This window comes from Dreissena polymorpha, chromosome 2 (genome assembly GCF_020536995.1).
Source record: "Dreissena polymorpha isolate Duluth1 chromosome 2, UMN_Dpol_1.0, whole genome shotgun sequence".
Classification (NCBI taxonomy): domain Eukaryota; kingdom Metazoa; phylum Mollusca; class Bivalvia; order Myida; family Dreissenidae; genus Dreissena; species Dreissena polymorpha.
Window position 1 is genome coordinate 99,589,667 of NC_068356.1, and position 23,866 is coordinate 99,613,532.

A 23,866-nucleotide genomic window follows, 5' to 3' on the forward strand; every position below is an offset into this window, starting at 1 on the left:
TACGTTTTATGTTACACGATACACAATAATCTGACGCTCGGACGGCATAATATACAAGGGCAATAGGGCAATTTTATATGCGTCCTCCTGAAATTGTAGGATTGAAACTTTTGTGGAAAGAACTGAAGTCACCGTAAGAGTGAAAAAAATTATATAATCAGACTAGATGTTTGCTTTCTGAGAAACAGCATACTATGTCTCTACGAATGACTAAGCATGTGAATATTGCACGCAAGACATTGTTGGATGGTGCTGACCAATCGTATGAAGTTATATCAAAATGTCAAATTGATGCGTTAATATCATCTAATAGTTCGTATATAAGTTGCATCAAGTCTTATAAAGGTGACCCGTGTGACATTGACCTACTGATAACAAAATCAGCAATGGTTTGTACCCATACAGACCAACCACTATATGAAATATGAAAGCTCTGTAATGAATGATTCTCATGATTTTAAACAGAATTCAAGTGTGACGGCGAACTATCTGACTTACGAACAAAATTCATGAGTGTCCCAGTTGAGGGGTCTTTTCACATAATGAAAAGTGATATAGAAGTCAGAAAACGAATATGATTTTTTTAATTTTGGTATCAACACATTGTCAACATACAACATTATTTCCACTGCAGGGATAGCTATGTACATCAACGACAGGGGAACAACAAACTTGGTTCAACAAGTGTACATATATACATACACATTATTAGTACATCCCTCTACAAATAAACCACTGAATATAGTAGTGGTATTGATTAGTATAATTTGCGTCTTAAAAAAGCAATACAGTTATTGAAAAACTATAAAACAAGGGACACAATTGTCACAAAACCAGGTTTTCATTGTGAAAAAAAATCTGATAAAGAGAGACAACTCAAACTGAACTTTTGAAATGAACAAAGAAAATTAACCCCCTTGGTAAGTTTGTTTAAAAATAAATCTATTTTTAGTCGTGGCGACCTTGACATTGGAGATATGCACATGAATTATTTTTTTGACCTTTGACCATGAAGGATGACCTTGACCTTTCACCACTAAAAATGTGCAGCTTCATAAGATACACATGCATGGCAAATATCAAGTTGCTATCTTCAATATTGCTAAAGTTATGAGCAACGTTAAAGTTTTCGGACGGACACACGGACGGACGGTCAAAATTTGTGTGCGTATGGAAAGGCGTTGTCCATATACACATGCATACCAAATATGAAGGTTATATCTCAAGGGACATTTATGGCCATTTTTGACCTTTGAACTCAAAGTGTGACCTTGACCTTGGAGAAATCGACGTAATTATTTTGCGCGACACACCGTCCAATGATGGTGAACAAATGTGCCAAATGATTTTAAAATCTGACAATGAACGACATAGTTATGGCTCGGACAAGCTCATTTATGGCCATTTTTGACCTTTGAACTCAAAGTGTGACCTTGACCTTGGAGATATCGACGTAATTATTTCGCGCGACACACCGTCCAATGATGGTGAACAAATGTGCCAAATGATTTTAAAATCTGACAATGAACGACATAGTTATGGCCCGGACAAGCTTGTTCCGCCCGCCCGCCAGCCAGCCCGCCAGCCAGCCAGCCAGCCCGCCCGCATTCGCCAATCTAATAACCAGTTTTTTCCTTCGGAAAACCTGGTTAAAAACCTGGTTAAAAAATATTCAATTTAATTACACTGACAGTAAAATAATGATATAGTTATTTTAACAAGTATATTTGTACAGTTTAGAGAAATATCGAAACATGAATAATTAAAATTAAATTAACAGTAATGTTTAGATTTAGAAGATATTGAGGCACGTCAGACAAAATGATGCAATCAATTGATAAGCACATGATCATGATGTGTTACACAAGCTCTTCATAAAGACCTTGGAGACGTCGTCATAGAATTTTATTTATATAACAGAGCCTTACCAAAGCAAATTGTCACGTTGGTGTTGGTCGAACAAACGAATTAATCATACCAATACAGCCCAATACTCATAATGTGTACACTTGTATGGTTACCATTTTATTTCAGCTAAACAATGATAAAAATAAAATAAAATAAGAGTGTTCTTCTCACTGTAAATATCAATTCAATATGTTATTCAAACAAGATGAACATACACAAAGGTTATTTAATTGTTGAACAACAGAAACAAAACATTTGATTTGAAATCAAGTTTGAATACAAACAATCAGATTTAATGGGGAAATCTGGCTTTAAGATTTGTGTAAAACTTTTAAAGCGTCAGTTATATGTCAAGTATAAAATAAAATATTGTGCAGTCCATGCATTAATAGTAGTCAGAATTACAAAAATAATTCAAGACTCTATTGTCATTCTATCAAATTGATTTCTTACAAATTTCATAAAATATGAATTTTGTTATAACAAATACACACAAGTTTTTGGAGAAATGAGAATTCAATTGAACCTAAACTTATAAATAAGCATGATGAAAATTGCAGTTATTGACAATTTCAAGCATATCACATTGCTCTCCCTTGATATGTTATTGTTTTTCAAATTCCCACATATTAATATTTTTCGACTTGATTTCCTACATTTCAAAAATATTGTCAGTATATTTTTACATTTGAATTGGATAGGTAAAACGTATCGTATAAAACAATGTGTTTCTATAACATAATATATCTTTTGTTTTGATATAGCTATACAATCTTACAAGTTACATATGAGCATTTGCAAAAACAGTGTTATTTTTATTGTCTTGCACCTGAAGGATTCACGTTAAACATCAAACAGGGGGTTCCACAAATTGAAACAAAACATAAATTATTTACACCGTCTATGTATGTATTTTGTAATATACCAACAAAAGCATAAATAAATAAATATATATAAATATATATCTTGGTCAAGTTATTATACTCATTTACGCACATTAATATCTGGTTTTTATTAGTCTATTAGAGCCTGCACAGTGTTTACAAAGTATCATGAACTATTATGTCCGAATACATACGTCAACACTAGATATGAGCATGGTAGTAATAAGTGTGTGATCCACCATTAGCTATTAACACTTATAACGTTGGTTAGTATTCACGAATAATCTCATCATTATAAATTAATTCATTGAAAGCATTCCATAGAATTATAGTCTTTTCATATCCTTAAACAAACCATAGCAATTTTAGTTAAGATAACCTTTCAAATTTTATTCATTTCAAACAATCTTTCTTTAAATGATGACAACTTAGGCTTTTCGGGCCTATTATCAGCGTTTTGAACATGTATACAGCTTTTAAAATATGATACATTTGTGCTAATATTTAATAATAAAACCAATTGTCAATACAGAATTTACAATTTACCGAAGATAAAACAAGTTTGTGGTAATAAATTAATATTTTGCTTTTTTAATTTTACGAGACTACACACGATTCTTGATAAAATACTGACTCCTCTAAGCAAAGTAACAAGTATTGTATACAGACGGAAATACAGAAAGATCAAAATGGAAGTGTCAAAATGTTTAATCTTTCTTTAAAAAAACTAGCATGTCTAGCTATATTACTGATAAAACAATACTGAGATATGTTTTATTAAATGAAAAAAAGACAATAAATATGACATTTTGTACAAGTTACTAGTATTAATTAAACAGCTTTGCTTAAGCATAAAGTCAGCGTATGCAAACTCTTAATTCTAAGTTTTTCCAAAATCTCGAGTAATAATTCAGAATATTAAGTAATACATGTAACTAAGACTTACTTCATTTTGGCTTAAAATAATTCTTTATATTACTGCTTTTAACAAGTAACATTCACTTAATTTGTATTACCAATTTTGACTTCATTACACAACAAGGGACAAAATTGTCACAAAACCAGGTTTTCATTGTGAAAAAAAAATCTGATAAAGGGAGAAAACTCAAACTGAACTTTTGAAATGACCAAAAAAAATTGACCCCCTTTGTAAGTTTTTTTTTTTTTAAAATCTATTTTTAGTCGTGGCGACCTTGACATTGGAGATATTGACGTGATTCTTTCGTGGGACACACCGTCCCATGATGGTGAACAAATGTGCCAAATGATTTTAAAATCTCACAATGAATGACATAGTTATGGCCAGGACAAGCTCATTTATGGCCATTTTTGACCTTTGAACTCAAAGTGTGACCTTGACCTTGGAGATATCGACGTAATTATTTCGCGCGACACACCGTCCAATGATGGTGAACAAATGTGCCAAATGATTTTAAAATCTGACGATGAACGACATAGTTATGGCTCGGACAAGCTCATTTATGGTCATTTTTGACCTTTGAACTCAAAGTGTGACCTTGACCTTGGAGATATCGACGTAATTATTTCGCGCGACACACCGTCCAATGATGGTGAACAAATGTGCCAAATGATTTTAAAATCTGACAATGAACGACATAGTTATGGCCCGGACAAGCTTATTCCGCCAGCCCGCCAGCCAGCCAGCCAGCCAGCCCGCCCGCATTCGCCAATCTAATAACCAGTTTTTTCCTTCGGAAAACCTGGTTAAAAACATATATATCAAATAATTGACAGCATTATAATGCCCATACTACATGAAATGTATTCGCTGGTCACATTCCACAATGTGACATGCCACACGACTTTATGGCTGGCCACGTGACTTGGTATGCTTTGTCATTCTGCAATTTTATTTTAAACTATGCCACTCGTTTCCGACCCATCCCACAATTCCAAGATGAGATCTTCAATTATAGTTATTGTTCACAACAGAAGGCAAGGCTATAACACGACCAATACAGGATCTTAGAAAGTAGCATGTGTTTAAATTTTATTCATAACTGATCTTCCGAGGTATAACTAACTGATGCAACAGGATGTTTTTCTAATTGGCCGGTTTAATTTCGTTGATTAGTGTCTGAAAAAAAGGAAGATGCATTGTTGTTAACTTCACTTAGTCATTTTGATTGTTTTTTTAACAAAGGGTCTGAGGGCAATGAACAAGCAAGGTCATGATGATCATGGGGCTGTTGGTTAAATAAAAAATACTTTGGGTGAATTAAAACTGACATGTAACAGTGTTTGTTTCTTTTTCACCTCCTCATTTCCAAATATCTAAAAGTCAAACCATCAATTTGGCGATATAGGATGGGATATGAAATGCGCTAACATTCCAGTTTTGTCTAAAAACTCCATTAATGTCAACACTAAATAAACACGAAATATCCAAGGGTCCAACATCAATCTCAGGTTAATATGTTTGGAGACGGTTATCAATAGAACGCATAAGTATTCCTTTCGTAATAACAATCATTTTTAGTATTGATTAAAGAGAAAATAATTGCAATGCAATCTTAATTGAAATGGAAAATGTCTCATCACTCCAGTCCAACATGCAATCTTGCAAAGGTCACCAAAGCCCATGTGACCTTGAACCTTTCCCTGACACCAAGGTGAGTACTGGGGCGAGTTGGAGGACTTCATCGTCATGGGTATGGCACTGTTGAGAGGGCTGACCTCGCATGGATCTCTTTGATTTGTTGTGCTGCCACATGAAAGCCCGCTGATCTGCTCTGAGCGGTGTGAGTCAACCTTGGTAGAAGAGAGGCAAGGTGAAATATTTATGTGTTAATATATTGCACAACATAACATATTTGTTAAAGTGTTCACAAATACATACTAGCAAATTTAAATACATTAATTAGACTAGTAAGTTTTGTTTCACAATGCACTTTTTTCATAATAAGTTTATTTTTTTTACAAAATTCTTATTTTTAATGTTGCATTACTTATTTCATTAGTTATAATGCTTTATAATTCTTGCCTTTATGTATTGCTTTCAAAGTACCTGTATCAATATATTGTTGTTTCTTAAATGAATAAAGAGAGTGATTTATTGGTTAACAAGGGCTGTTTGTAAAACATGCATGCCCCCCATATGGGCTCTCCATTGTAGTGACAGCCTTTGTGTGCATATGTTTTTTGTCACTGTGATCTTGACCTTTGACCTAGTGACCTGAATATCAATAGGGGTCATCTGCGAGTCATGATCAATCTACCTATCAAGTTTCATGATCCTAGGCATAAGCGTTCTTCAGAAATCATCCGGAAGCCATGTAACTATTTCGGGTCACCATGACCTTGACCTTTGAACTAGTGACATGAAAATCAATAGGGGTCATCTGCGAGTCATGATCAATGTACCTATGAAGTTTCATGATCCTCAGCATAAGCGTTCTTGAGTTATTATCCGGAAACCATTTTACTATTTCGGGTCACCGTGACCTTTGACCTAGTGACCTGAAAATCTATAAAGTCATCTGCCAGTCATTATCAATCTACCTATGAAGTTTCATGATTCTAGGCATAAGCGTTCTTGAGTTATCATCCGGAAATAATTTTACTATTTCGGTTCACCGTGACCTTGACCTTTGACCTGAAAATCAATAGGGATCATCAGCGAGTCCTGATCAATTTACCTATCAAGTTTCATGATCCTAGGCATAAGCGCTCTTGAGTTATCATCCAGAAACCATTTTACTATTTCAGGTCACCGTGACCTTGACCTAAAAATCAATAGGGGTCATCTGCCAGTCATGATCAATGTTCCTATGAAGTTTCATGATCCTAGGCGTTCTTGAGTTATCATCCGGAAACCAACTGGAGGACGGACCGTCAAACCGACCGACTGACATGTGCAAAGCAATATACCCCTCTTCTTCGAAAGGGGCCATAAATATGAGTCTATATTTAGATGAAATACCGCCAATATCACCTTTCACCCAAAATGAAAAATATCTTTCTAAAATAACAATTATTAAGAAGAAACAACATTTAAAATTACAATGTTCATCCTTAACTCCATAACAAAATATTAGTTAAAAAAATATCCATGCTGAGCTGACGTTTCAGCAAACTACTGCGCCTAGGCTGCCCAAACATGGTTGACGGCTGACCTGACCACTGCTGCTGATGAAGCTGTTGCTGGGCAATAATGGGTTTGTTGCATGGATACTGTTGCATGGATACTGCTGGTAGCTAAATATGAAGCAGTTTGGTGATGTGTAAAGCTTCAAGCGATTGGAGAGAGATCTGTGACGATGTTTGTATCTAGGGGCACATTGCTGTGAAAGAACATAATCTGCAGTTACATACATGTAACTTCTTACTTACCATGTACAGGCAGATAGAGTTGCTGAAACAACATATGCATTCACTGCCCTGTATTGTATACCCACATCGTTCCGGATCAGTAAGAAGCCATAAAATAAATTGATGTTACTTTGTATCATTATTTCCACAGTATAACCGGTAACATAATTTGCTACACTTCATGACATGGTCATGTTTATTTCAAAGCCATTTAACGTTGCTTGCAGGTAATGAAAAAGCTACTGACCTAATAAAGAAAATTGAATGCTTATCATGTGAGCTTTGCCGATGAAAAACTTATAATTTTTCAAGGAAAGATAGTTGTTGATTTTATAGTAATACTGAATTTTATTTCAGAATTCATTGAGAAGTAAAACATGTCTATGGCTAGCGCAGATTCATTCTTTCCATTAAAAAAAAAATCACACAACCCGACATTTGTTAAACTGAAACTGTGAAGACCCCGGAATATTCACATTTAAATGTAGAACTAACAATTATCTACAGCAATCATTTTATAAAACATGTTTATTTTATTGTTTAATTCCTAAAAAATAGATATCGTGCAAGTTATCCGTATGTGGTATTTTTTATGTTGATGATAATTACCGATGGGTTATTCAATATTTCACTGTACAATAGGGGTATATACATATTTAGAAAATTACACATTTTGAAACTTCATATTGGGCAAGCCATTGGATATCATTAGTCCAACGATTCTCAATTGTATTCCTTCAATGCAATACTTTAATATGAGGACTTAGTTAATCAATGTCAAACTTATGAAACAAACTACAGATATTTAATAGATTTTGGGTTCAGTCAAATTGTTCTCAAAAGAAAATACTTTGAACTATCAATACTGTGACAACTGTTACGCTGGGTCTTGCTGGTAACAGAGGGAATACTGAGTTAAGATGGGGTCAAAGTAATGACCGAACAGCATGAAACCCCACAAATTGTTAACTGCTTATTTTAACGAAAGGTAACCATTAAGTAATGCTTAATTATTGTTAACATGTATACATAGTCAGTTTATATAGTAGATAATTACTTCTACTGGTCATTAATTTTTTTCCGTTGTTTCCATTTCAAACAAATCTTGCAATAACAATCAATTTTAAAGGAACAAAGCCCACAGGCCCCACTTCCTTGTCAAACATGACCATATCGCCATGACCTTTCAGACCCACGCGACCCTGAAACTTACCTATACCCCAAAATGGGTACTGGGTTGACATCACGGATTCTGTAGCGAATAGTGTTGCCATAGATACGGTGCTGTAGACCAGGGCAACACATGGCACTGGGATAGATGTGAAGAGGGTCACATCAAAGGCCCTGGGAACCAAATGGGCTCTGGAAAGGAAAGTGCGACCCACAACATGAGCAAAAGGGAAGTCTAATAAGGTGCATTGGCAGAGTGGATATTAAGTCTGCTTAGTGATCATGAGACCTGGGTTCAATGCCCTTTCAGGTATTGATCTCTGCATTTCCTACTTACATTACTAGAAAATGAACATGGGAGTATCTCGATAAGCATGAGGATTTCAATGCAATCAGCTTATATTAATATGTTAAAATTAAATATATGAATTGTACTGCCATATGAATAGTTTCTAGATTAAACATTAAGACATAGGATAATTAATATTTAATATGTACAAGATGATATCAAAAGGAACAATTAATGTAAGTGTAAATTGTGAACATGAAGTATAAATAGGATCCTGGTTTTGAGTCAGCAAAGGCTACGGAAATGGAGAACATTTTCTGCTCAAATTGTAATTTTCGTCAAAGAAAGTCTCTTCTTAGCCTAAGTCTGGGACGACAATCTACGCACATGCATTAAGACCCATTTTCCCAGGACGAGACAAATATTATAATCATCCATACTGAGCTGGCGTCTTTATAAAGTGCTGCAATTAGGTTGCTGTCCAAGCATTGAAGATGGCTGAACCGAGTCTTGCTGCTGCTGATGTTATTGTTGCTGTGCGAACATGGCCTGGTTGCTAGGATACCGTGGGTTGCTGATTGTCACCAGACAATGATCTGTGGCGATTGTTGTATTGGGGTGCCTCTTGCTTTGAAAGGAAATAGAAAAGATATAAATTAAAGATTGCACAATGTCATACACATTAATCCCACTTCATTTTTCTCGCAGATTACAATGTCAGGAATGATTCCTCTTTCAGAAATGAAGCTCTTTCAACTAAAAACATTATTCACATTCATTACAAAGCGTCTATTTTTAGTTCCGTGTATTTTTAGTTGATAAGATTTTCTTTTCCACCAATACTCTACAATGTATCTCATCAAATTTAGATAACTTATCAAAATTAACTTTTGGATGCCCTAAAAACAGATTTCCGGAAAAACAATAGCTGTCTCCATCGAAAGACATATGAACCCCCAAAAACGCTTTTTTCGAAACCTAAACGCATATTTTGAAACCCAAACGCTGACCCTAAGTTCAAGGTCCAAGCCAAAAGGGTCAAAATTTGTGTGCGTTTGGAAATGCCTTGTCCATATACACATGCATACCAAATAAGAAGGTTACATCTGAAGCGACATAGAAGTTATGAGCATTTTTCGAAACCTAAACACAAAAGTGTGACGAAAAGAGAGAGTGTCAGACAGACGGACAGTGCGATCACTATATGCTCTCCTTCGGGGGCATACAAATTAACAAAATAAGTCTGAAAATTGTTATTAAGCATTTCACAATTGTAAGTTGTGTAGCTGGGGTTTGTGTAGTAAACAAAAGTGGGTATAATTTTCAACTTTTATTTTAATTAATCATATAAATGATAATGGTCTGATGGTCTGAAATATAATTACATAAAGTATTTTAAGATAAATTTTAAATCAGATAACTGAATAAAACAATATAATTCAAATAATATAATGATTACTAGTATAACAATAATACACGTAAATACACTTACAATAATAAAATGACTCACCAGTGACTAGATGCAGACAGAACATAAAGATGGACGGTTTATAAGCAATTGAAAAATGCTTACAAGGTTTTATAACGAACTGAACCAATTGTTTTAGATATATACAATCATAAAGATGTTTCTAAAATCATCTCACCTAAAAAGCATTAACGACTAATAACATAACTTGCTCATTGATCACCTATCAACTCAAAAAATATTTATTGGAGTGTGCGATATGAAAAATTGATTTTTCATTTCCCACAATTTCACCAAAAGTAATAATTACAATTTATAAAACAAAAGAAAAAAGCATAAAGATTTGTCACTGTTGGAAATAATAATTACTTAAGTTATACACTTAAAGAAATGCAAAACAATGATAAAGCTGTGTCACTCATGACCATATTAATAATTAACAAGAATTGTGACACCGTAAGAGTTTCGCGGCATGGAATGAGTTGGGAGACCAAATCATATTGAAAACCGATTATTTATGTGCATTTGATGAGGTTACCATTATTCTCGCAGAGAGTATTAATTTTTCGTGGCCGTTTGATTAGATGCTTAACCAAGTAAAAATACATTTCTCATGTCAATAATATTAAATACTTTCAAAGAGCAAACAATCGCAGTTTTACGGACATCCCAATTCTTAGCCAAAACACTATTGACTGACATACAATCTTTTTCTGTCTTTATATTTTTTTTTCAATCGAAACAATTGCATTCCTTTTGATAAGCTAATGTTGCATCAAATGTGCAATGCCTTCAGCGGTTAAATTTTTAAATACAAATATTTTGCGAGATATTCTTTATTTTAGTATCTATGTAACTTTAAAATTTTGAATACGTCTTTTCAATATTATATTGATTAAGGATCAACTTGTAGAGCTGGATAGGAAATTAGCTAAATGTTCCCTTTTAGTTACAAAAAAACAAACATATTTTGAAACCAATTTGAAAACCTTATGTAGGGAATTTTAGGCTGTCAAAAGTGAAAAACATTTTTGACATTTTATTTAGGACCAATTACCAGCCACGAAAAAGACAAAAACAACAATAGCTTACCTTGGCCACCATGTTGTTCCACTGCTGCTGTGAGAAGTCCGTGGATAGTTGCGAGCCCATGGGCATAATTATCCTTCTGCTGGGACCCACAATGCTCAACCTGGATGGCGGCTGTAGGAGCCCGGATTGGTACCGCGGTGACATTGGGCCTGGAGTACCCTTTATTTTGGCGTTGTTGCAATGTTCATTAGCCCAGCGTTGTTTTATGGGAATGCAAGTGATCTAAAAAAAGATATATGTGAATTTGAATAACCTCGCACCACCCAGTCTATGTTGATGCGATGGCAGTATGGGAAATTATTGATGCATGCGCTTATAAACCATGCCAATATAACAATCCCACTGGGTGGATTGTTCTTCTTGACCCCCTGAGTACTACGTGAACAATGCATCGATTATAACCTTTATTGAATTACCAAGGGAGCTTACCTATTGAGATGTTGGGACCGTTTTAGAGTGAGGGAACCTGATGACCCCACTGGTGAGTGTAAGGCGCCTGGGAAAAGATGAGAAACATCTGCATAAATCTCAGAAATGTAATCAAGCACCAGTAAAATATAACCAACAAGCAAATTTGTTGAATTGATATCCCCCGCCAATATGCTTCTGGACACAAAAGTGTTATATTTGACACTAAAAAAAGCATTTTTTCAAGATACAAATGGCCATAACTCCGTTATTTACAGATGGTTTACAATGCCATTTTGCGTGCATCATTCTCTTATTCATATATATACTCATACCAAGTTTCAATGAAATCGGCCAAAGCACGTCCAAGATATGGCTCTGGACGGACGGAAAGACGGAAGGACGGACAATGCCAAAACAATATCCCTCCGCCTATGACTGGAGATAAAAATAATAAAATTGCATCAGGAAGACAGTGACATTTGTTTCACAAAAATCATTTTTATTATGTTTTAATTGTGTTGATTGATTTGTTAAATGAATATGTACAGTACATTTTGTACAAATACAGTCTACCTTGCTCAATTTACTCCTGAGGCAATACAACATGTATATATATTATACAACTAATGTCATACATTCACTTTCAGATGGTACAAGTTGACCACTTTAATAGAAAACAAGGGACAAAATTGTCACAAAACCAGGTTTTCATTGTGAAAAAAAATCTTATAAAGGGAGAAAACTCAAACTGAACTTTTGAAATGAACAAACAAAATTAACCCCCTTTGTAAGTTTTTTTTTAAAATCTATTTTTAGTCGTGGCGACCTTGACATTGGAGATATTGACGTGATTCTTTCGTGCGGCACACCGTCCCATGATGGTGAACAAATGTGCCAAATGATTTTAAAATCTCACAATAAATGACATAGTTATGGCCAGGACAAGCTCATTTATGGCCATTTTTGACCTTTGAACTCAAAGTGTGACCTTGACCTAGGAGATATCGACGTTATTATTTCGCGCGACACACCGTCCAATGATGGTGAACAAATGTGCCAAATGATTTTAAAATCTGACAATGAACGACATAGTTATGGCCCGGACAAGCTTGTTCCGCCCGCCCGCCAGCCCGCCCGCCCGCATTCGCCAATCTAATAACCAGTTTTTTCCTTCGGAAAACCTGGTTAACAAGGGCTGTTTGTAAAACATGCATGCCCCCCATATGGGCTTTCCATTGTAGTTGCAGCCATCAGGGGTGTCAATTGTCCCAAATTTGAAATCCGAAAAAAATAAGCCGAGAGTCTGAGGCCGTAGGATAAAGGATAGAGAGGGCCCAACCCCCCCCCCCCCCCCCGAGCCCTAGCTTATTGTTCCTTTTTTTATAGTCTTTCTAGGTGCAATTTCTGGTGAGTACAATGCGAAATATTATAAACCAAACCATCCGTAACACCGCATGTGTATTTGTCATTCTAAACAAATGATATTAAGAACTTCAAAATTAAATTAAAATCAACAAACCATACCGTATCCGAAAACGACTGTCCGAAAACATGTCCCGATACATCATTTGCAAATGAAATAAAATATGCATATCGTTTGACTGCAGAAAATGTAAACCAGTAACCAGTAACCTAGCAAATACGCAGTTAATATATAATTTGATTAACATATTGTTTTAAAATATGATATTGCAGTGCTTTACTTTGTCAGTTACTGCTCATGTCAGTGCCAGCCGCTTACCAATCAGAAATCAATAAATAAAATCGGTACCAAGCGCAAATGTCCGGAATGCCGACGATGCTATAACAATATTCGTTCTGAAATGATCTCGCACTAAAAGAATTTTGTCCCTACCCCACCCCCTTAAACAAACTCATCGGATTTATATCCACCTCAAAATCAACCCTGGACGGCTCAAATCCGGATTTCCGGAATAATCCGGAAAATTGACACCCCTGAGCCATTGTATGAGCACGATTTTTGTCACTGTGACCTTGACCTTTGACCTAGTGACCTGAAAATCAATAGGGGTCATCTGCGAGTCACGATCAATGTACCTATGAAGTGTCATGATCCTAGGCAAAAGCGTTCTTGAGATATCATCCGAAAATCATTTTACTATTTCGGGTCACCGTGACCTTGACCTTTGACCTTGTGACCTTAAAATAGGGGTCATCTGCGAGTCATGATCAATCTACCTATGAAGTTTCATGATCCTAGGCAAAAGCGTTCTTGAGTTATCATCCGAAAACCATTTTACTATTTCAGGTCACCGTGACCTTTACCTTTGATAGGGGTCATTTGCGAGTCATGATCAATCTATCCATGAAGTTTCATGATCCTAGGCGTATGCGTTCTTGAATCATCATCCGGAAAACATTTTACTATTTCGGGTCACCGTGACCTTGACCTTTGACCTAGTGACCTCAAAATCAATAGGGGTCATCTGCGAGTCATGATCAATCTACCCATGAAGTTTCATGATCCTAAGCGTATGCGTTCTTGAGTTATCATCCAAAAATTATTTTACTATTTCGGGTCACCGTGACCTTGACCTTTGACCTAGTGACCTCAAAATCAATAGGGGTCATCTGCGAGTCATGATCAATCTACCTATGAAGTTTCATGATCCTAGGCGTATGCGTTCTTGAGTTATCATACGACAACCACCTGGTGGACAGACCGACCAACCTACCGACCGACCGACCTACCGACCGATATGAGCAAAGCAATATACCCCCTCTTCTTCGAAGGGGGGCATAAAAATCCTAGCTTCCAAAATGAACATGAATGACCCGGAAATTTAGATAATATTGTTTGTAACAAGTTTATTATGATTGAAATACTAGTACACAAAACAAGAGATGTTATTTTTCAGAAACACAATGCCCCCTTTTGCGCCGCTTTGATTTTTTTTTCATTTTGAAAGTACAGATAATTATCTCCCTTTGAAGCTCATAACTTCCCTTGGATTTGTTTTTGTGACTTTTGACCTTGAAGGTTGACCTTGACCTTTCACCACTCAAAATGTGCAGCTCCAATAGATACACATGCATGCTAAATATCAAATTGCTATCTGAAACAACATAGAAGTTATGAGCATTTTTCGAAACCTAAACGCAAAGTGTGATGGACAGACAGACAGACTGAAGAACGGACAGTCCGATCACTATATGCCCTCCTTCTGGGGCTTAAAAATCACAAATTAATCATGTGGATAAGGTAACCTCGTTTGTCCTGAAGTCCACACTCAAGAGTCCACTGCAGCTTATGTCTGCCCAGTGCTTGACAGAGTTTCCAGTCGTTCAGCTGTTAAGAGAGTCTGCTGTTCTGGGAAACCGATCTTCGATTGTATAACTCTGAGAAGAAAATCCAAGACTTTTATTTCTTTGTTTATAGAACACTCCACACATTACAATTTGTTTATTTGTTAATGTGTTGTTGTTTTTTGGACCAAATAGAGCAGTATTTCAGTCATGGTTATTCAGTCAGTAAGTTTACATTCTCTTCCTTGTATTGGGTAAACTGGTTTGTAAGAAAACAAAATATACATACTTGTGCTAATAACTGAAAAATGCCTAACTTGGGCATGAATGCCCGTAGACATTATTTCATGACCGATATCTACACAAATTATGTGGTCACATTTAGATTTTAACGTAATTTCTAATGCTCAACAAACTCAGCTTACCACAAGAGCTGTCTCCATAGGATGACATATGCCCCAGAAAAACGCGTTGATAGTTATGTAAGACAGCTAAATAACAGGACGAATTTTCAAAACCTAAATGACGACCCTAACTTCAAGGTCATGGCCACTGGGGTCAAGATTTGAGTGCGTATGGAAAGGCCTTGTCCTTATACACATGCGTACCAAATATGAAGGTTACATATGAAGGGACATAGAAGTCATGAGCATTTTTCGAAACCGAAACGCAGATTTCGAAACCTAAGCGCGGACCCTAAGTTCAAGGTCAAGGTAAAAGGGGAAAACATTTGTGTGCGTATGGAAAGGCCTTGTCCATATACACATGCATACAACATATAATGAAGGTTACATCTGAAGCGACATAGAAGTTATGAGCATTTTTCGAAACCTAAACGCAGATTTCGAAACCTGAATGAGGACCCTAAGTTCAAGGTCAAGGTCAAAGGGGTCAAAATGTGTGTGCGTATGGAAAGGCCTTGTCCATATACACATGCATACCATATATGAAGGTAAAATCTAAAGGGACATCGAAGTTATGAGCATTTTTCGAAAAGCATATTTCAAATCATAAATGCGGACCCTAAGTTCAAGGTCAAGGTCAATGGGTCAAAACGTGTGTGCTGAGGAAATACTTTGTCCATATACACATGCATACTTAATATAAAAGCTACATCTAAAGCGACATAGAAGTTATGAGCATTTTTCGAAACCTAAACGCAGATTTCAAAACCTAACCGCGGACCCTAAGTTTAAGGTCAAAGGGGTCAAAATTTGTGTGCGTATGGAAAGGCCTTGTCCATATACACATGAAGGTTACATCTTAATTGACATAGACGTTATGAGCATTTAAAAAAAAAGTGTGACGGACAGACAGACAGACAGACAGATGGACAGTGCGATCACTACATGCCCAACTGTGGGGGCATACAAATATCTTACATACAAACTACGGCTGATCTTTAAACTGTCTTATCTGATAACAACTTGTACAGTAGATACATCCGTTTCACAATCTACAATTGAACTGTCAATGATACCCGGTAGACTTTTAATGGTTTGTCAAACCATAAACAATGGAAAGTTTGAAACCATCTAAACTGGGACAATTATAAAACTCATGTTAGGAGGGCATTGCATTTTGAAGTGGAAGTAATTTACCCGAGTGTCTGATAAATCCCTACAAAGTGAACAATGGATCCAACAATAAGTAGGAGTTACCATTTTTAAGATATATTTATCCTTAATACAATTTATTTTTTATTTTAAGCATATAGGTAACATACCCTTATATGAGTAGTATTTTCATTTTACAAAGATGTTACATAATATACATGCATTTTCTAATTTTTATTCACAGCAACACAATGTTCACTAAGCTCTTATGATTGATTTGTTTACTTGTCAATCTGGATTATATCCTGGAAACGGGCTCGGGAGCGTTTCAATCAGCCTTTTGCTTTCAATTCAATCATACTAAAATAAATAGGTTGTTTAACTAAGCAGCAACATAAGCATAATTCTGCTACGGTGCAAGTCAAATTTTGAAAACTTGGATAGTGAACTAGACAATGACACCTCTTAAATGTGTAAAATTTCAATCAAATACATGTGATAGAAATGTGCCGTTTAGATCGTTCATAAAACAGTTCCGTGAGTTAGACAGCTCAGACTATTTTGTAAATAGTGGAGCTAATTATTTAAGCACACTGAGACTACTTAGCTCTCACGCTGTAACAGACATAGTATATACACAAGACAAGAGAAGCTACTGTATTTTACCGTATTAACATCGCCTCTGTGGATGTCACCCTAAGCATCATCATTGACTCAATAGCAATTTCAGGAGATTGTTGCACTCAGTTTCCTCCATTGTCATGTTGCAAACCCTGCTGAGGTGATTGTTGTTGTTGAAGTGCTCTGCAGTTTGTCGCGCTTGCTCTATCAGGGTCCTGGATGTGAGGACTAGTGCTGTCCGGAAATGGAGCATCGCCAAGTATCCCCGATGATTGTCAGATTGACTATGTTCATCTAGGATTAAAACCTGTTTAATACCGGAAAAAAATCATAGAGTGTATCTAATGTCGGATGTGTTTCCTACGTCAACCTGAGAAGTTTACTTTTATTCTCCTAATGTATGTTGTATTTAAGAACTGTGATCAAGATTAACACAACAAAACATTACACATTGGAAATACATGACTGCAATACACAACACACTTACACCGTCCACAAATCTTAAATCTTAAAATAAGCCTACTAACCTTATGCGTTTCCTGATCAGATTTCACTTTGGGGACATGGGTTGGGACAGGAGCTGACGGTGCATGTTTGGTCTTTTAGTCTGGTTTGGTGTCCACTGCCATTTCGTGAGTCACGAGTCTGTAACAGCCGGTCAGGGGCTTGAGTGTGGCTTAGCTGGTCAACTTGGCTGACGGCTTTGCTGTCTATGAATCCATGAGGGCTTGACTGGTAACCGTGGATCCACATTGATAGTTCGTATTAACAGTATTGTGTTTTAATTCATGTATGGTTCTTGGCAGTGAAAGGAAATTACCTCCACAGCTTGGAGATGTATCTACCTGAATTGCATATTGTCCTTGCGGTGTCTGTTATTCAGATGGATTGTAAAGTACCTGGCCTTTCTTCATGTAAGAAAACTGATTATTTATCTATCCTGTATGTCAATGCAGCACGAGCATCAATATGCGAGCAGTCTATATCAACGTTCAGGGCACATAATCAGCAGTTTCCTTCTCGTATACAAGATTATCATATTAAAGCACGGGGCATTTCAATTATGTTCACAACAAAGGTGTTTTTTATTCAATGATGACATTCATTACTGTTGAAATAATTGCCACAATCTTATGATATCAGTTGTAGCCTGTTCAGTGAACTGAACAGCTGGATGAGGACTTGCTGACATATTGCAGATTGAATGTGTATTCTCTTACATTCCCACTGGTTGATAGACTGGCCAATTTCAAAAAGAATTCATATAAAGAGGTACTTGAGTGACACACAAGCAAATATTTAGTCCGCACACAAATATTTGTACAATAGTTACTACACATAACATAATTTCTTGCACATACATAACCTGAAATAATACAAGATTCTAGTTGGCTTACACAACATAAAAGGGAATAACATTTAACAATACTCCAGTCATATGTGCAGGTCTTCAGATTTAGCATGTACAACAGGAGTGTCATAGAGTATACAGAAATAATTCCCATGTCAGCCTTTTATGGAAACTATTTATAGACAATTAGATTGTCTCTGGATGGAATCATTATGTAACTTCTCAACCAAAATACACTTAATATTAAAAGCAGAATAGCCAGATTTTGTCCATCCTGTTTGTCAATTTAAGATTCATACACAATTAACAATGTAATTATTTACAATCATACAGTATCATCAGCACAAAAAATAACCAATGCCCCACTATGTGTTCTAAATCTATAATATAATTTACTGAAAAGATGTTTTCATCTTAAGATTACTTAAACTTGTTCATATTTAAAAAAGTTTTTAAAAAATGTTAAATAAATTTGCTATGTTTTGAAGTTATTATTCATTATTCATTTTTTTACATTCATCTAGAAATGGTAGTCTAAAAATAGCACAAGTATCATGTGACTGTATATGTATGTACAAACAATTATTTAAATGGTCCTCTCATTTCATACACAGCTTATGACAAATGGTAAATTAAAGGGCAATAATGAAACAAATATTTTAACAATATAACACCAATAGTACATTTAAGTTCTAATGTTCAAAGACAAACTCAAAATTGTATAAGTAAAACACAATATGTGTACACATATATGTTGCATCTGCAACTAAACAGTTAAACACATATATTTTTTTAAAATATAAAACACTTCAATGTTTGTATGCTAACCAACACATTGTCATTGAAATACTAATCCCTAATTACAACAACTAATACATACATGTACACACTATTCCACTCTGAACACCAGGATGTTGTCGTCCTCCAACTGTCCCACAATGATGGATGATGTAATGCTGCTGTAGCAGACTGACCGTGGCCACCTCAATCCATCCTTCTGAGTAGCCAGCGTAGCCAGCTTACTCTTTCCCTCCCAGCCCAGCTGTAGTACAGTGTAGGGCCAGCCTCCACAGACCAGCACCTGGCCTGCAGGGGTCACATGTAGACCCCATGGGCCGCGTAGTGCTGGGTCTGTGTATGTAGCCAGGTGTGTGCCATCCCTGGCCAGGGTGAGAAGCTTGTTGTGCCAGTTGCTGGTGATGTACAGCCTGTCTCCTGTGGGACTCACAGCACACTTGTTAACTGCAAAACAGAGTAACATCAAGATATTGAATTACTGTTAATGTTAAATAATCTTATTAAACATACTGCAGTGATATTGTATTACGCATATGTTGCTATAAAGAGGCCTTTACACATCTAAAATATATGCATACATTTCAATGATTCAATAGTTAAGTGTGACAATAATCTTCAGTAGCAGAGCTATTGTGTTTACGTTTGACAAGTTTAAATGCGACTGGTGAGTAAGATATGAATTAGAGCAAAATTACACAGATGGAAAGAATTACACATACTGAAACAATTGCACACTTCAATCAACAGGTAAACATATTGTACATGTACAATCATTAAACAACCACAAAATTAAGACAGGTCAGAAAGTGTCTCTTTCCCAGGAACACAGTTTCTATTTATAGACATGCCATGTAGTGACAGTCAAAATACTTCATTACTCATGTTACTATAATTTATATGATTAAAAAAAAAAGATAAAGGCCTTATGGGTCAATATTTGTTGATTGAAAAAAATAAATCCCAATTCGGTTCATTAAGTTGATAAAATTTGTCATTGTATGGATTTAAAATAACACAATTTGACTAGACTCCTTTTCCCACAATGGCTGGACAAATCCCTGTACATAATAGGAATGTTATCAGGATGAATTCACCATGATTCTTACCTGTTGTAAAATCAGTCGATCCATGTTGTTCATAGAGTCTGCAGATCAGTTTGCCATTCAGCGTGTATTTGTACAGTTCTTTATCAGAGGTGACAAAAAGGTCTCCATAGTGATGGGCAATACCTGTACATTCATGTTGTAACTGAAACTTCCTGCCAGGAACAAGCTTTCCCTGGTTGACAGTGATAAACTGGACCTCATGTATCTTGCTAGTATTCACAGCCACTGCAACCTCACTGGGTGTGATCTGACATATATCCTGTGGCTCAGCATTCACATCCCAATGACTCACCACCTTGTACTGCTGGCTCAGAAGCTTGACTCTCTTATTATCCCTGTCTGCAACCAGGACCTGTCCATCTGGGAGAGCACACATGCCTGTGATATGACATGAATTTGAATCACTTGGTATTCTCACATTGTGCACAGTATTACTCTGGACCTTAAACACCTTGCCTGACTTTCCCAGCAGAGTCAATGCCTGCTGTATTATATGCTTACATTTTATGCTGGCTATAAGGCAGAGCTCCTTATGATCTCCAATTTTCTGAACAATTTCATGGAATTGTGACAAGTCATTGTGAACACTGGTGCATTTATGAATAGAACATGTAACTGACCCTTTAATGCTTATAACCTCAGCTTTCATCTCGTCAAGTTCCTTCGCAGTAATATTATCGAATTCATTCAAGATAGAGAGAACACTCCTACACATCTCTTCTTTTAAATATTGCTCATTTCCGCCTGATGTTCCCACAGAATTATTATCACATTCATCTATATAAGTATTTAAATTGCCACACATTTGCTTTATCATAACTTCCCTATGTTCATTGTATGTTCTCTGCAATGACTGAATGCTGGCCTCTTGACTGATCTGCAGGGTTTTAATTTCCCCCAGGACAGTTTCCAGCTCCATTGACAGCCCCTCTAGGCCTGAGGGCTGCGTGTTGGTCAGCTCCGAAATCTGGGTCACTTTACTGCACTGGCTGAAATAAACAATTAATACATGTACATACCAAGGAATAGTCAGTGATATTATGAAATGCTTCAAACAAGTATAAAGTGTCAAATAAAAACATACATGGACAATAAATTAACGCTTCTTGGGCTTAATATGGGGTATATAGATTTGCACTTTTCCATCCATCTGCGTGACTTTTCTGTTGTATATAACTCCACATGTATTCCTGCAACTTAACAAGTACAGTAACCAGGCTTGTGAGCTAATGCGCACTTCTATATGTTGTTTCTGTTGTTTTCATCATAATTGTAGTAATGTCTTATATTTATACAAAAATGACATTTTAACATATGTGCAGTGTAAAATAAACAGTATTGCTTGCTACAAGAGGACTATCACTTTACATAAATATTTATCATTGTGTAATTTTACCCACATGCATAGTTTGATATGTCTTTTTCAACATACCCAGAGTTATGGCCCTGTTTAGCAAAGAAATCACATTTAAAATTGTGTTGTGAGTAACTCAAAGAGTACAGCTGATAGAGGGATGAACTATTCTTAAAGTATAGCCCACCATGTGAAATTATGCACCTTGATATTTTTTTTAAGTTTTTTTTTACATAAGAAGAGTTATGTGACAATCCCTTTAACCAAACAATAATATTTTTTCAATTGTGAGAAGCGTTACTCAAATAGAGGGATACTTCTACAGTAACATAGTAATTGTCAGGTTAACTTGTGCAACTCCATGTTTGTTCATAATTTAAAGAGATTTGTGCAGTTGTGGGACAAATTGGATTGTAGAGGTATCAATGTACTAAGAATACATTTTTAGTAGTTAATATTGTTTTCAGTTTTAGTATCATTGTACACCTTGACCACACTATCCATAATAACACATGCAAGAAAAGATCATTAATGCTCTTCCATCCCACAAAAAACAAGCATGACGTATTTTAAAACAAGCATGACAATTTTAGACAAGAGTGGTATGGTAAACTGAATAGCAGTCCTGTATTAGATATGTATAAAGTTTTTAAAACCTCTTATGAATATGAAGAATATTTGGACTTACTTCCTAGGCGTCTGCGTTTATTTTTTGTAAGAATAAGAGTCTCTGCACACCCGTTGAGAATTCAAACTGGCAGATATGCCCAACACAATATTCCACGCAATGAACGTTATTGTTTATGTTGTAATGACACTGATTTAGAAGACGAATATCATTTTATATGTATATGCCGATGTTACATCGATTTAAGAAAAAAATATATAAGTAATACATATTATATTAATCCATCTGTGTATAAATTTCACAAATTATTAGTTTCTTGTGATAGATTAGTAATTTCCAATGTATGCAAATATATAAAAGAAGCTCTAGTTGTAAGAAATACAATCCTAAATAATACTGTTGAATAGATTTTACCACCCCTCGTTAGAACTTATGTGTTCTTACCATATATTATGTTTATTTGTATTGATTTTATGTTATATAATGTTATGTTATTATTCGCATTCACGTGACAGAATATGATGTGTATTTTTAGTATTAAGACGATGTACTATTGTATAAGTCTGAATAAACTATGTCTGTCTGTCTGTCTGTCTGTCGTATATTTCATGTCTATTCCCAAACTCAGTATGTACAGTCTAGCCTGTGATGAGCGACATATGACATGCAACCTGGTCTACTATCTCCCCATATTTGTTGTTATTTAACCTCTTGCGATTATTTTGCTTTTGTTGTTGTCATGTGATCTATTTGTGGAAAAGTAAAGACGCCATTGTTAAATGTTTGAATGGTCAGGTTAGCGTGTGCAACTCCATATGTTTGTTCAAAATGTTCCTAATTATTCTTGAGTAATCATCAGGAAACCATTTTACTGTTTCGAGTCACTGTGACCTTGACCTTTGATCTAGTTACCTGAAAATCAATAGGGGTCATCTGCCAGTGATGATCAATGTACCTATGAAGTTCCATGATCCTAGGCGTAAGCATTCTTGAGTTATCATCCGAATACCATTTTTCTAAGTTGAGTCACCGTGACATTTTAATTGTCAGGTAAACTCGTGCAACTCCATATGTTTCTTCATATTTTTTTGACATTAATGCAATTGTCTTAAATGGGTTAAAATTCAATGATTAAATGCATTTAATAATAGCAGTACTGTAATATAACTTTTATCATCATTGAAAATCTGCTTATAATATTATGGGTATAACAGGAACTAAAACTGACTACTAAGTCTTTATAATTTCATGTTATAATCTTCTGTGACCTTTGACCTATTGACCTTAAAATGGATTGACCTCTTAATTTTCCTCAATGTAAACACAAAACATGTTGCCTGGCTGTAGGTCAAAGCATTCCCTAGATATACTGTGGAACACAATTGGTCTACGGACCAACGGACTAAAGAACAGATGCAAAGCAAAATAACCCTGCTTCTTACAAAAGGGTCCTCTATTTCTAAATATAGTCTGAGTATTAACATTCTAGCTTGTGATAAGCATCTTATGACATGCAACCCAGCGATTTTTTTTCTTCTTTATAAAGTACCTGTAAAGGTATACTTTCCCAATTGAAGAAAAACTACGAAATTCCAAATTGCTGTCTGAAAATTTCCAAAAAGAAAGACAAA

The 23,866-nt window shown here is 35.7% G+C and overlaps 1 protein-coding gene and 1 long non-coding RNA gene across 14 annotated transcripts in view; both read right to left on the reverse strand.

Annotated features, from left to right (window-relative positions):
• LOC127868247 (uncharacterized) overlaps window positions 1-23,866 on the reverse strand; it is a 235,629-nt gene that overhangs the window by 206,310 nt on the left and 5,453 nt on the right. Inside the window, exon 3 of the mRNA XM_052409878.1 lies at window positions 20,254-21,242. Coding sequence (XP_052265838.1) covers window positions 20,254-21,242 — 989 coding nt within the window. The remainder of the gene's footprint in view (window positions 1-20,253; window positions 21,243-23,866) is intronic.
• On the reverse strand, window positions 572-19,338 carry LOC127868254 (uncharacterized). Of its 13 annotated transcripts, none has more exons than XR_008044018.1 (9): window positions 19,230-19,338; window positions 17,526-18,364; window positions 17,044-17,305; window positions 14,783-14,914; window positions 11,573-11,639; window positions 11,144-11,365; window positions 9,024-9,211; window positions 8,338-8,486; window positions 572-7,096 (listed from the first exon to the last, which is right to left on the reverse strand). It is a non-coding gene; the product is annotated as an uncharacterized LOC127868254 (long non-coding RNA). The 13 variants fall into 13 exon arrangements; XR_008044020.1 differs by lacking the exon at window positions 19,230-19,338 and adding an exon at window positions 11,887-11,989 and having other exon boundaries at window positions 17,526-19,108; XR_008044019.1 differs by lacking the exon at window positions 19,230-19,338 and having other exon boundaries at window positions 572-1,250; window positions 1,413-7,096; window positions 17,526-19,107.